This window comes from Tympanuchus pallidicinctus, unplaced genomic scaffold, assembly GCF_026119805.1.
Source record: "Tympanuchus pallidicinctus isolate F22 unplaced genomic scaffold, pur_lepc_1.0 scaffold34, whole genome shotgun sequence".
Lineage (NCBI taxonomy): Eukaryota > Metazoa > Chordata > Aves > Galliformes > Phasianidae > Tympanuchus > Tympanuchus pallidicinctus.
The window spans coordinates 610,768-625,959 of NW_026294752.1; the positions used below are offsets into that span (position 1 = coordinate 610,768).

The 15,192-nt window shown below is 38.5% G+C and overlaps 1 protein-coding gene across 1 annotated transcript in view; it reads left to right on the top strand.

Annotated features, from left to right (window-relative positions):
- Window positions 1-14,476, top strand: part of POU6F2 (POU class 6 homeobox 2) — a 246,238-nt gene extending 231,762 nt beyond the window's left edge. The window contains exons 7-9 of the mRNA XM_052699000.1: window positions 1,370-1,538; window positions 10,291-10,459; window positions 13,671-14,476. Of these exons, the coding sequence (XP_052554960.1) occupies window positions 1,370-1,538; window positions 10,291-10,459; window positions 13,671-14,175 (843 nt within the window). The 3' untranslated portion in view covers window positions 14,176-14,476. The remainder of the gene's footprint in view (window positions 1-1,369; window positions 1,539-10,290; window positions 10,460-13,670) is intronic.
- The last annotated feature ends 716 nt before the right edge of the window (window positions 14,477-15,192 follow it).

Genomic DNA, 15,192 nt, shown 5'->3' on the forward strand with positions numbered 1-15,192 from the left:
GTTGTAATCACTCAGTTCTTAATCAGACCCATAACAGGAAAAATATGATTAGATTTATTCTTAAGTATTCCATTCATCGTCAAGGTGATCAAGGTGTGCCATACAATTTGTTGTCTACATAGCATCAGTCATTTTTATGTGTTCTGGGAGCGTATTCTAGATAATTTGAGTACCACTAATGAATTCAGATCCTTTTCTGAATTTGTTCATTCAGTAAAACATCAAAAGTGAACAATTCCTTAGAATTCAAGAAATAGATTTCAATTACTGATTTTGTGCAAGGTCAAATAAGCCTTTATCTTTCTCCCTCCCTGAGAATGCAAATAACAGCTATTACTTAAAAGTGAAGCGTTTTAGTACATTTTTGCAATCTTTTTTCATCAATATCAAGAATCGACATAAAATAAAGGTAAAATAAAGGTCTAGTAAGTACCAGCCAGCTACTGCATCAGAAGTATTCTGTAGTATAATTGGGCTCAAAAGGCTGTACTGCGTGACTAGAAGCCAGTTCAAAAATGTAATGTCTATTGTGTATCTTCACTACCCCTTGAATTAGCTGGAAGGTTTATGTAACAATCAGGAGCGTGGAATTTTGGATTTCAACCCCACGTGAAAGTTTGTGATAGGCAGAAGAGATTCATGGTTCTTTGCTTTCTCCCAGAAAGGAACCAAAAACTAAACTACTGCAAAATTTGTAAACAAAAATTTCTAAAGACAAATGCATCTGTCACAGTGCATCGTTTGCATCTACTGTGCTTGCTAGACATTTTAGGTATATCTTACTTTGACACAGTCTACATGTGAAAGGGGTCTGTGTTTAAGGAAAGGACAATTCATCATTTGAGAATTAAGATTTCAGCATTTTAGTTTGTTTGCTAAATCCAAGGTTGGTAAATCCCATTATTCATTTCTGTAGGGAAATGAAGGGAAGTCCCCTACTTTACCTTCTCTTCCCCATCCCCACTTTACTTGGCCCTGGTCCAGCAGTATGAAAGGATGTCTCTGAAATAGTGCTGGTTTCTATGAAAACCTGTGTAGATAATAAGAGTCTACTTCATGAGTCAGAGAACAGGTAAGAACATGTATTTATTAAATCAGAGTGCTTCTGGGAGCATCATAGATCTCTCACCACTCATTTCAAACAAGAATTTAGCTGCTAGTTATCTCATTAAACTGAAAAAATAGTTGAAAGTCAAAATGCAAAGGAGCTCAAATTTCTCCTGCTATAACACTGTCATCTGAACTGAGTCCATGGTATTTAATGCTCTTACGGGATTTGTACCCTGGAAATAGATGGGTAAAATGTTACACTGAGTTTCCTATTACTGCTTCATTTTCTAAATACCTATTTTTACATTTTAACATATAGCTCCATCAGCCCTCCCAGACGCAAGTGGGACAAGCAGCCTCACAGCCCAATCTCCTGCATTTGGCTCACAGTCAAGCATCTATGTCTCAAAGCCCAGTTCGTCAGGCTTCCTCTTCTTCCTCCTCATCCTCCTCTTCTTCAGCTTTGAGTGTTGGCCAGTTAGTCAGCAGTAAGTATTGCTCCCTAGCTCTCCTTGCTTCTCCACTCTGTTTGTCCTTCTCACTGCTGAGTTTCCTGATCTGCTTTCCTTACTTCTTTTATGTTTCCCGTGTATCAGATTGTATATTGCTAACTAGAGTAACTTGTACCAATAAAAACTCAGTGCTGTGACAGATGGGACTTGAGGTAAACATACCTTGAGGAATCACAAAAAAATGCTTAATATGCACATAAAAATGGTAGCAGCTGTTAACTGACTTTGTTAACACTGGACAATTCTTAAAACTCAAATGTAGTTTACATTCTTTGCAAATGTGGATGTTTTAAATCAGTATAATGAATTACACTGCTTCATGTTTGGAGGGCAGCCCCTTCTGCTTTCGGTTATTCTGCTTGTTTGTTAGTATTTGTTTGCTTAGTTATTGTAGCAAACTGCTTTACAAACCCTAGCATTAGATGAGAGACCTTTCTTGGCAGGAGAAGCTTATGCAGTTTGAGCAACTAAGAACTGCTAGATGTGGGAGAGAAAAGAATGCTGTGAACAGCTACCTTCAGTTTTGTTGTTAGGATTGTAATAGCTGACCTCTAACCAGCCCCTTCTTTCAGATCACACATTTCAGAGTCTTCACTATTGCCTGATTAGCTTTGGTCTTTATATAGCGAAAACAACAGGTTAGAAGTATGGATAAAAGCATTAACAGTTTTTGGCACATCTGCCAATATCTATCAGTATTGCATGACTTCATTAGAAGAAAACTACGTGTGCAAATTTCAAATGAACAAATAGTGTAATTTGTGTTGTATTGCTAACGTGAAATGTATGGCTGATGCAAGCTAAGGAATGGCTTGGAAAACATTTCAAAATCTTGGTTGAGTTACTTCAGAAATTGTTTGTATGGAGAAGTTACTAGCAGAACTATAGTGATAATATGGAGATAATATAGTGAGTGATAATATAGTGATAATATCATGATAATATAGGGGGGGAGGGTAGCTGGAGATAGGGACAGGGACTGCACCAGAGTGTGGTGGGCTTGGAACAGGTCTGCCCAGGGCAGTGGCCATGGATTCAAGGTGCTGGAGTTCAAGAAGAATGGTCTCAGACATAGGGTCTGATTTTTGGGTCACCAGGAGTTGGACTCGATGATCCCTATGAGTCCCTTCCAACTCAGGATATTCTATAATAAAATTTTGCTTGTGTAATTCCCAGTGTGAATATTTCTATTCTGGAACAAATACACCTCAATGGAGAGCTGTAGGTATATAAAATATCTAGATACAGATATAATTATACTGAAATAAATACACTACTATAAAATTCTAGTTCTACTAGTAAATTTTCTCATGTAGACAAACTTGTAGAAAGAAGGCAAATAAGAAGCTTCACACTAAAAATACATAAGGTGATATCTTACCTATGTGGGAAAATTGACTAAACTAACAAGTGTAGAATAAAAACTATTTCTGGCTAGTCCAGAATAGTTTCCCTTGTAGACACTCTTGTAAAAAAAAGATCTAGAATAACTATTGAGGGGTACTCTAAACCTCAATAGATGTTCCAGTGAATTTCCCCATATAGGTAAGCATCCTACACAATAAAAATAGCATCCCTACACAATAAAAATAACATGGAAGAAGCCCTTTTAACTTCATAACATAAATCACTCAAAGGTTAGGAGATGCTAGAAAAAGAGTAGTCTGGGCAACTGTATCTAGCTCCTCTTTGAACACGTATTTTTTAATAACCAAGTATATAGTGATTAACATCACAGAATCACTTTTTTCTCATCCTTCATTCTGTGAATTTCCAATGGCATTTTTCAAAGGATGAATCACACAGTAAGGAAAGCTTTTGTCCCAGCATTTATTCTCTATCTGGTTCACGAAACTGTTCCCCTGTTTGTGTGTAACATTTGAGGTAGGGACTTGAAGGGCAAAAGGTAGTCTTGCTTCTGGCAGCAGAGGGCTGAATAGTTGTAGATCTATCTACCACATAATTGTGGTGCAATTGCAGGCAAGTCACTTGCAACTGATTTTTCCACAAGTGCTCCCTCAATTTCCAGCTTGAAACTCCTGACTTTAATTTACAGAAGAACCTGGTACTCGCAGTTACAATTCAAAGTGCACTTCCACTGTGGAACTGTATAAAGAACCATTTAAAGTCACGGTCTAAAAATTCATCTTCTGCTTGACCTTAACAGGGTAGCTAAAAATGCCTTTTGCCTTAATATCTGCCCACTTGTCTGTGAATGAGAAGGAGAAGACCCTCATCTTGTAGAAACACAAGGAAATAAATTAAGATTTAAAAAAATCTAGAAGCTCAAGAGGAAACGAATAACTATGTCTTTGGTGAAGAGCTTTAGCAGAGGTCTAGGGCCACCCACTGAAGAATTAAAAAGACAATACTTCAATCACTTTCTCCATAATGAAGTACATTCATCTTGTGCAATGGACAAGACAGGAATCTGTGGAAAAAAAACTGGTCTGGTACTCAGACAAGGATGGTAGGCTACTGTTGTCCTACTATTCTGTAACTTTTCAGTGTTTATATGACTCTAAGGCTGTTCTTCTCTTAACTTCATTTTTTATTTGGATATATTTCAAGGCTTTTACAAAAGCAGAATAATAACATAAGTCAGTTGTTTGGTGAGATTATATTTCTACCTGGAGATACGAGATCTTCTGTCAGTTGAATGGATGAAGAAGCTGATAGGTTGTGTTATCATCTTATTTGTCCTGCTCTAAAAGGGAATGAGATGTTCTGTGTTCATGAGCTGAAGGCAGAGGTGTACAAGGCATAGGATTATCAGTTTGGTTGAATGGGGAAGATGCTTTAATGAATATAGGCCTTTTTCACTCATTCCTCTCAAACTTGATTCCTGTAGTACTTGTTCTGCTCCACTCTCATTACCTCCTCACATTGTTCTCCACATGTCTGCATTCCCTGGGCCTCAGTACTACTTTTCCTCAGCCTTCTCCTTTCTGTTCTTTCCACATCATCCATGAACCCTCATTTCCTCTTCTCATTTCAGTCCTCTTCCAGCTCTCATTTAGCCTCTGTCCCTAGGTCATCTCTGCATCCTTTCTACCATCTAATCAACATAATCTCCTGCCTTGTTTTATCACAAGTGCTTCCTCTTTTCTCCCCTAATTTCTGTCCTCTGCCCAAGTGACTCCTACTTTCTTCTCTTCACAATCAGGCTATCCCTTCTTCAGATCCAAGTTCATATCTCTGCCTCTTAACAGTCTTCATCTTCCATCATTTCTTTTTCTTCAGATAAAAGGTTAATTATTGCCCCCTTTGCATCTAAATCTACTCCAGCCCTCCCTGAAAGCCATTGGAAGATTGTGGAAAATGATTACCAGGAAGAAAGGCAGTTTGGTCTCCCTATCCTTACTGCCATCCTGGCCTACAGCCAGTGCCACAACCACAGCAGGAGGGGTTCTTCTCCATATTCTCTAGTCCTAGGCTCAGTACAGAGAAAACCTCAAAGGAGATTCTACACAGAGGTCTAACAAATCTCTATTGAGGAAACAGGAATTTTGTAGGCTCACTTGCCTGGACTTACTTGAGACAGTTTTATTCGGGATGACAAGAACTCCATTACTGTCTTAAATGTTAACTTTCTGACAGCTATCAAGGTGGTGAATCAAGAACTGAAGGTTATAAAACAACTGAAATTGTTACATTTTTTTTTTTCATCCTAGGCAAAACAGCATGTTTTATTAACCTAATTTTCAGAAATGGCTGAGCTGAAATTTATCTTATATTGCAAATGCCAAGCAAAATTGGCCTCATTGAATACCCTGCCAGTGAGAATGAATAGCACTGAGAAGATACTTGGAGTGCTTCTTCCTTGTTCAAACCTCAAGCAAGTTAAATCAACAGGTGGGAAACTTGGGGTGAAGAATATACATTTCACACGTTTATACTGAGGGATGAGACTTGGATCTTAAGAGTGTTCCAAAGGGAGAGAGCATTTACAGAAATTCCCTGTAGAAAACGTGGCAATAATTATGCAGGAATAAGAAGTTTGGGCAGTGATCTTGTAAATTTATTTTTCAGGCTTCATTCAGTCCCAAGTACCCAACAGAGCACGTAATGTGAGGGAAATATCAGTACATTTCTGCCATTTTTGCTTAGAGTTCTCAGGTGCTCAGAAATCAGAGACTTGATAGTTGTCCTGCATATTCTATCCAGCATAGCAAACCACAAACTGGAGTGTTTGCTGCTACTTCAGTAGCTAAATAATTGCTTGAGGCAAGATCGTGCACACCTGCTAAGAGAATAACTCTACAAGAGGTCATGCCACATCTCTGAAATTACTAAGAGACCATGAGAAACAAGTCAGGATTGGGCTTGAATAACTTTACTGTTCCATGCTCTATTTCAATTCCTTTCACTCTCCATTCTGATCAAGTTTTCCTGTATTTTTTGCAATTTTTTTTTTTTTTTAAAGATTTTCTAATTAAAAAAAATAATCATTTATCTCTTACTACTTCTCTTCATTTATTTTATACATTTATTCCTCCTGCAATGCCCTGTATTTTTTTTTTTTTTTTATTTACCCTTCTTTTTTCTTAAGTTTCTTGACCTGTTTCATGCTTCATAGCTTTTCCCTTTTGTCTTATCCTCACTCATCATCCTTCACCATCAACCAATGCTAGTTCTTCTTAATACGTATAATTATGAATACTACTAGAGAAAGAACATTTTAAAAAGATGGTCTGCCTAGATGGCTGCAAGATTCATTTCCACTCTTCATGGCCCTTTTGTGTGATTTCTTCATATTGTCTTATCCCATCTCTGTTCTCTTTATTCTTCTTTGTTTTCTCTTCATTTAACTCCATATTACCATTCCTCATTGTATATGATATTTAATTTTCCTGTTCTCAGGTATATGCCTCTTCTCATTTCTTACCTTTTCTAGCATAGGTTTGCTTTGTGGAAATCACTTTCTTCCCCTCATATTCTGGGACGTGGGTCTCAATGACATTCCTTTCTTCTTGCCAAATTCATTTTACTGTCATCTGATACTATAAAATTAAAAAGCTTCTCATATACAAATTATTCTTCTCTTTCCCCTGAGCTCGATTGTATTTCCCATTAACAGTGCTTTGTCCTGCCTCTATCATCCACATTATATTTTGTTGGCTTTTCTCTGCCAGCTCTTTCTCCTCCTGTCTAACTGGGGATAGGAATCCCTGTAATCCCTTCCACAGTAGAACTCTGCACTACCGAAATTTGCTTTCTCCTTTGGAGTGCAACTCCTTCCTATCACCAGAGAATTTGCAAGCATTGGAAACTCATAGAATGCTCATATTAGAATTCAGAAGTGGGAGGGGAGTAGTATTCCCTTCAGATTTTAGGAAATTTTTAGTACAGAAAAACCCATGGATTTTTTTCTTCTGCTCTGCTTGTCCACCTTCTCTATCCACCAGGACATTTGGTGGAATCTTAGTTGGACTTCTTTTTGTTCTTTTGCTCTATGTATGTTTCATGTAGTAGTCCCAGAAAACTCGTCTTTTTCCAGGGCCTATTAGTTTCACAAACATAACAATCATAGAGTATGAAGCCATAATATACATTTGGAATCTTCACTCTAAATATTGTTACTGTAGATCCTAAACACTTAGTGAGATTAGCATTCTTCATTTTCTTCTTGGCTCTGTGCAGTCTTTTACAAGCGTATAACCAAAGAATATCAGGCTGTTATAATCACAAAATAAACAAGAGAGTTAGGCAAAGTAGATAACAAAAGAGAATAAATGGAAGGCATACCCTTATCCTGGGCTCACCCACAAAACACCAGTAGAGGCAGCCTCCAGAAGAGATCCTTCCCTGCTGGTAGCCAGCTCTTACATAGGTCTATTGCCTCTTAAATAGGTGAATTGCCTTCACCTGTGCTCCTTTGGCTGACTCATGGCTCATCTCAGGTGATCAATCAGAGGTTCAGGCTGTGACTCAGCAGTTCCCATACAGCAAGAAATCCACTTAATTTTAAAAGTACCAGTTTAATTACAGTCTTCAGTCAACAAATCTTCCTAAAATGTGAAGTAAACTCTACACTTAACTGTTTTGAAAGATTAAAACTTATTAAAACCAAGTCCATTATTTATTTGATTATATTTTTGCATATGGATAAATTAGTCCACAAAGTCCAAGGTTATGTATTGATGACATTTTAATGACAATAGAATAAAACAGATAGGTGATGTTACATGATGATATCAGTAGAGAGGGCTTCATAGTACTACTTGACTAGTATGGAGCTGATAGAAATCAAGGGACTACTTCTATGGTTTTCAAATGGCTTTGAATTATACCTGCAGTAGAAGTGTTTCTGATTTGATAGAAACACTGTTTTCCCTTGAGTGCAGAGATAAAAGGCTTCAGCATTTGTGTCCACCTCTGTAAGCACTTTCCTTCTCCCAAAGACACTATATAAGAACGAAGCCTTTTTCTCAACAGATACTGCACCATAAATAAAGATGTACTTCCGTATTCCTGAAGTACATCACAGGGGTTCTTTTATCATGTTTAGGAGAGCTCTGTCCAATTTCTCTCTTGTCCAAGATCCCTGTGCAGGAAAGGACTTCCCAAGATACTTAGTGTTGTAACAATGTCATACCAGAAGAATTCAGCAGAACTTGGAAGAACTTCTATGTAAACATGAGCAAGCATAGAACCCTTTAGGTTTCTTACCTCCCTCTATATTCCTAACAGTAATTCGGGGGGCTGGAGCACTACAGGTGACAGCAGCAATAAAGTTTGCTAATTCGAGCATTCTCTGGGAACATCTGAACTGTGCTTTGTAACATCCCTTTAGTCAGAGGCCTTAAAATGCAGAAAAGAGGTGAGAAAACTCACTGCCTTAGTGCCCTTTACAAAAGTGAATCTGAGGTCATTATCATTTATGAGATTTTGTAAATTTATCTGTCGCCATCCAGAGTACCAAAGGGCTGATAAGCAACCAGCTCCACTCTGTGCTTATGAAAATCACATCTGGTATGAGAGGTAGACTGTGTATAGGATAAGGAGGAACATTTCACGTCCACAAAGGCAATTACTTTAAAAACCAAGTAGCCCTACCTTAGCCTCCCTCTACTTATAAGTAAATAATATGTTTCCTAACTTTATACAATTTGAGTGCATTGATGTGTGTACAGATGCTGTATCATATTGACAGGATGAGTGTTGAGTATTGCCAACATGAGGTTCAGCTATACGTTTGTTCACCTGTGTTCTTAGTTCACGTGGTTCCTGACTACATATATGTGTATTCTAAAATTGCTACACAAGCTTTTATCAATCAGTCTTCAAATCAATATAGGATAAGTTTATAGCAGAGAAGTCTCTTCCCTCTGTCTCTATTATTGGACTGAAAGATTTCTTATAGGACATTTCCACCATAAGGGAATTTTACATCAGGTTTGTAAGCCACTGAAAATAAAATTGTTGTTGCTGTAATGCTGACATGCCCTTAGCTGTAGCAGCACTAGCAGGAGCCAGGGTAATATAGGGTTCAAAATAGTAACGCAGGCTAGCATTGTCCTTGGACAACTGCTTGTATTTACAGAAATTGACGGGTTATTGTGCTGCAAACTTTTCACCTAAGAAGTCTGAGAAATGAGGTGAAGAACAATAGAGATATCTCGCTGGGAGAATGGCTTCACTACACGCAGTATTGCACAACACTTTGAAATCTTCCACCATCCAAGTCCCATGCTGTCTCTGGCTTGGCAAACGCTTTCATTTAGCCAGGGATCAGTAGCTTGGGGAGAAAAAAGTTCCATTCTCCAGCTGTTGTGTCATCTCCCTTGATAAGTCCTAAATTGGCTGAGTTATCCAGCACCAAAGGAGCTTTTCTGCGGTAGACATGCTTTATTATGTGCCCTTTCAGGGACAAAGGCTTCTGTGTCAGTAAAACCACTATGGAGAGCGAGGACAGATTTACTCTCACAGCATCATAAGCATTATCTTCTGAGGGGCTAATGTAAAAGTAAAAAATTGTGCAGCATTACCATCCAAAGCCTAATGGCTGATGTTGCAAATACACCGCTCCTTGATTATCAGCCTGATGGGAGGCAGAAGGAAAACTGAAAGGCTGCTTTTCACAACGGCGTATTTTAAAATACGATTTTTAAATGAGGAAGGGTGTGCTTTTTGTTTGAGCTTGTTCTTTTGATGGGTTAGTTTGGGTGTTTGACTAGTGGTTCGGGCTGAGTATTGTAGAATAGGGAAGGAAGGTTTGTAAATCTCCTTATTTGACAGTTATTTTAGATGAAATGGAAAGTCTTGCTTTCAAGTTAAAAACCCAAGCAGTTTGTGTGTGTGTTTTGCACTCCCCACAGACTGCAAATAAATACATTGACAGAAGCCTGTCTTGTGCATGCAGTGAGAAGGGGGAACAGGGAACAGGACTTGTCAGAAGTGGGAGGAAAGATTGTGAAGCCCAGATGGCAGTGAGGACCCCAGCCAACCCCTCACGCTGAAGGGAGCTTGCCCATTTTTCAGGAATTCAGCGATGATGTCTTTGAACATCTTTCACCACCACCTGGAAGCACTTCTGCTTTGTTAGATTTTAGCAACCTGAACATCCTTTATAACACACCTGGCAAAGCGAGCCCGCTTCTGTTTATGGGAGAAAGAGAGAAGTACCGAAAAATAAATTAACATGACAGTGAAATATATGGTGTAAGCCATAACCCACTCATACATGACGTGAAGAACTGACACAATTCAAAAAATATTTCAACAGATCCTCAAACAGCCACTGGAGAAGTGGATGGGGTGAATCTGGAAGAAATCCGAGAATTTGCCAAAGCTTTTAAAATCCGGCGCCTGTCCCTTGGCCTGACCCAGACTCAAGTTGGCCAAGCCCTAAGCGCCACCGAAGGCCCAGCCTATAGCCAGTCTGCCATCTGCAGGTAACAAGTTACATCATAAACTCTCCTCTCCTCTCTTTGTTCTTCAGAATTACTCAGCTTATTGTGAGGAGCATGCTCAGGTTGGAGTCATATCTTTATAGAATGTGTTATTTTTTTCAGGGATTTAAACTCACCGATATGTTGGTATCTTGGCAGATAAAATGTTCTTCTTGTGTAGCCCTCAAGTAACTTTGGTCTTTTTTTTTTTTTCCCCCTTCTACATTCTGTTTTTTTTTTTTTTTTTTTCTTCTACTTTTTGAACAAGTGAGAAACAATGTTCCTAGCACAGAGACTTAATTCAGTAGACAAGTTGGAAACCCTGCTGGTGCTGGATAAGCACCAGCTGACCCTCTTCATACTGTGCCATTTTCTACAGATAGGGTTACTGAACAAATATTTCATGGCTGCACCCCTGCTAAGTTAAAACCTGTATTACTGTGGTTAGCACTTTGTATATAGGATGTTAATGATTTAACTAGGCAATACAGAAGGGAAAAAAGTATCTTTCCTGCTATCTTGCAAATCAGCAGCTATTCATCTTTTATCAGCTAAATATATATTAATAAATAAGTAATTAATTAAAAAATAACAGACAACCCATGTATGCAAAGCAGGACTAGAAATGTGCCCTAATCATGGGAAATAGTAATACAGTCGTGACAGAGTTAGTTAGAAGCAAACACCGTATATGCATGTATGTGTGTTACAGTAATGCTATGTTTATGCATGAGATAACAAACACACTTAGGTAACAGCTTTTTCCTCTTGGGCAATGCCTTATAGTCCTACTCCATCAGTGAAAGCCAAGAAACCAACTCTAAGCTCATTTAAGTGGATTTTGTTCTTGGTGATCCATGAAATGTTCTGTCTTTTTATCTGCTCTTTATACTTTTAATGTATTCCCCATAGAACGGAAGTGTACTTTTCCTGCAGTTTAAGACTAAGGTTATAAATAACATCAGTATGGGGTAGTGAGCTTGCAGCTCACATTTTGCTCAATGATTTTCCATAAAACCCATTGATTGTTGTTAAATACAAAAAGCTCCATAGGATCCTCTCACTTCTATGGCCTCCCCTACTGTTTTTTCTTATAAGATACCTCCCTGTAGAAAATAACCTTTATTCAGTCTATACAAGGATACTACTGCTGGGAAATTTGTTTCAAGACTTGTATATCGTTATTCCAAACAACATGTTCTGCAGTATCAACACTAACAAGCAAAGCCAATGATACGAATGCTATTGCTCCCTGTTGCTTAAGTTTTTTTTCTTTCTTATGGTCAGTTGGTAAAGAATGCCTAAAACAGGTGGAGTTTTTGGCAATTGCCAATTTGTTGTAGCCTTAAGATACTCTTTAATAAACAATACTTCTAAGTGATAAATTGCAGTTCCTTTTGCCTATGCCTAATTTGCCGTCTCCTAATTTCCTCAATCTACCTCATGCCTGAGAAAACCAGTGGGGATTATTGAATTTTACTAAGCAAAAGGGTTCTTCGCTAATGTATTATCATGAAAACCCAAATAAAGAGGAAATTGGAGCATAGACACAGCTAAGCCAAGACATATGGAAGCCTTTGACAAAGGGCAAATTTTGCCACATTTGAGGGGTAAATGGGTAAATGGCTAAGAACAACACGACTGGATGCAGAAGTTGGTCCCAGATATTTGCAAAGTAATAGTGGTTTTTCTTTCCTTTGACCCCTAAGGATGGCTATCATTTGGGGGTGCAATAATCTGCTATGACTATGCATTTCTTATTAGACACCACGTTATTATGTTCCAGTGGCAGTATGCTGCTACTCGGAAGTAGAAGTTTCAACATTTCCTTTAATGTTAACAAAGGAGATTCAATGGAAAGAGCAGCAACGAAATCAAGATGAACGACCAACATGACCCAAATATCACTGGGTGCCAAGGATGGACACCTTGCAGCCAGTCCCACACTAGGATGCCAGGCGTGTTATTATTTGAAATTATTATTATTATATTTTCATCTCTTTTTTTGTTTGTGGGAAATGCTTTGTTTGTTGCTGAAGTATTTCCTGCAGCTGCCATGCGCCAAACAGAGTCTCTTAAAGCTGCCAACTCCAGCCATTGAGTTGCTTTGCACCAAGATATTGACTCAGCCAGTCTCATCTCCCATGCACAGCGTGATCAGCTGTGGCAGTGGTGCTCGAGTACTGGGAAAGCTGGAGAGGGCAGCAGCGCCACGCAGTAACTGTCTCCTGGATTAAATATGTCAGTGTGTGGGAGGGACGTGGGTGAAGTAGAGAAATATGACTGGGTGGCATCAGACGAATTGGGCGTAGACATTTTTAATGCATAGTAAGAGAGTATGAACCTGACAAATAAAAGAAACAAAAACTTACATGGCTTGAAGAATGAACTCAGCTCTTCTGCTTGTTTATGAAAAGATAAAAGCTTTGTGTAGCTGCTTTTCCAGATGTCTTATAATACTTGTAAAATCTGGTTTGGCAAAAGACTTTTGATGGCAAAATGATATATAGAAGACCTCATTTACAGGAAATGATATCATTCTGGTACGGGTTGTAGAAATCCCACAATAAACCCAGCTTGGTGCCACAGCGTATTAGTAGACTATTATGCTGGGTTTCATCTGGAAAACATGAGTCTGTCTTTGCACGTTGTGGGGGTAGTGAAGATAATTGCAAAGCATCCAGCTGTTTCAGCCGGACACCACTGGAGCTACGGGAATCTGTTTCGGACGCAGAAAAAGGATATAGTGTTAACTTGCAAACAGTGAAAATTGCTGAAAAATGAAAGGAAAGGAAATGTGATATTCAGAGGCTAGTAGCTGCCATTGGTTTGTGTTATTAAAGCTGTGGTATTTGGACCAGATGGGGTGGGAAAGGAAACAAAGGGATTAATCGCAAAGAAGAGACAATAAAAAGCAATTGCCTTCGATGTCATTTCCTGTAATTAGATTTTAACCTGAAGGGTTTTGAAGATCATCAGAAATATGAAAATGGGAGTCATAACCTGTATTATTCAGCGTGCTTAGAATTTTGTTGTAGTATTTGTTTTGTGATAGTTTAAATATCTGGCTATATATATATTAATGGATATAGATATCTGTTAGTTTTGGTAATCCATTGTAAATTATCTCTGCCAGTCAATTAGTCAGGCAGGCAGGAAGTCCCACCCTGGCAGAGCATCAGTGTAAGACTCTTCTTTCTCAATTTTCCCTCAGACACACCATCCTGAGAAGCCACTTTTTCCTACCACAGGAAGCCCAAGAGAACACTATAGCTAGCAGTCTGACAGCCAAACTGAACCCTGGCCTTTTGTATCCTGCCAGGTTTGAAAAGCTGGACATCACCCCTAAAAGTGCCCAGAAGATAAAGCCGGTGCTTGAGCGGTGGATGGCTGAGGCTGAGGCCCGCCATCGAGCAGGTATGCAGAACCTTACCGAGTTTATCGGAAGTGAACCATCCAAAAAGCGCAAGAGGCGTACCTCATTCACGCCACAGGCCCTTGAGATCTTGAATGCTCACTTTGAGAAGAACACGCACCCCTCTGGGCAGGAAATGACAGAGATTGCAGAGAAACTGAACTATGACCGGGAAGTAGTTAGAGTTTGGTTCTGCAATAAGAGGCAAGCACTGAAGAACACAATTAAACGTTTGAAACAGCATGAGCCTGCGACAGCAGTTCCTATGGAGCCCTTAACAGACTCACTGGAAGAAAACTCCTAAAAGCAAAGCAAAACAAAACCACACACAAAAAAACCCTGCACCGACAGAAACCTAACCATTCGAACTCTGTGAAAATACCTGTTCATCACCCTTGTAAGTAAATGACTGAGAAAACTACAAGAAGGACAGAACAGTTTATAAATGTCCGTGAGTTTTCCTATATAAAAACAAAACAAAGAACTGCACAACACTTAGCGTGTGTGTCGTAGAATTAGTTCCCCAAAAAAAGAAAAAGCCAGTTGTTTTTTTTTTTGTTTTTTTTTGTTTTTTTTTTTTTAATGGACTTAAAGAAAACCAAATAACTGCTGACTTTTTTCTGTATATTATGAAAATGTGAACACATTTTAAGGAAAAAAAAAAAAAAGAAAACACGCAAAAAAAAAAAAAAAAGAAAAAAAAAAGAAAAAAAAAACCTTTTATCTGTTTAAAAGAGAATACAAGCCTGCCACCTGGAGGAGTGATTGTAGCCTTTCAGGTATCAAGTGCTGATTCACTAAGAAAACTATTAACCAAAGTCAGAAACATGGAATTGCAAACTAGATTGTTAGTCTACTCTTTTAATGGTGTAAATCTGTGTTATGAATTTTTACATTTGTATTTTGCAAAGAGGAAAACAACAGGATTAATTTCTCTCATCCATGGTCACACCTCTGCAGGTGTGTACAAACAGGTGTCAAAGCCATTCCATCATGGTCACCTCCTTTTCTTTTGTTTGTTTTTAGCTGACAGTTATGCAATCTCCAAGTGTTTGGGTGCCAAAAATCATTTTTTTAATTGTGATTTGCAGGGTTTGGTATATTTGTCTTCTAAGGGCGTAAATCTCAGTTGGCATTTCTACTTTTGATTTATTTTTTTTTATTTAATGACTCTTTTTGCTGCCTTCAGCTCATTCTCCACCCTTTCCCTACAATCCCATAACCCAGTACTGTTTGAAGATATTTAGAAAGAGAAGTGTGACCTGAACACTTTCATACCCATATGCTGAACTACACTAGAGGACAAAGGATTAAGATTGTG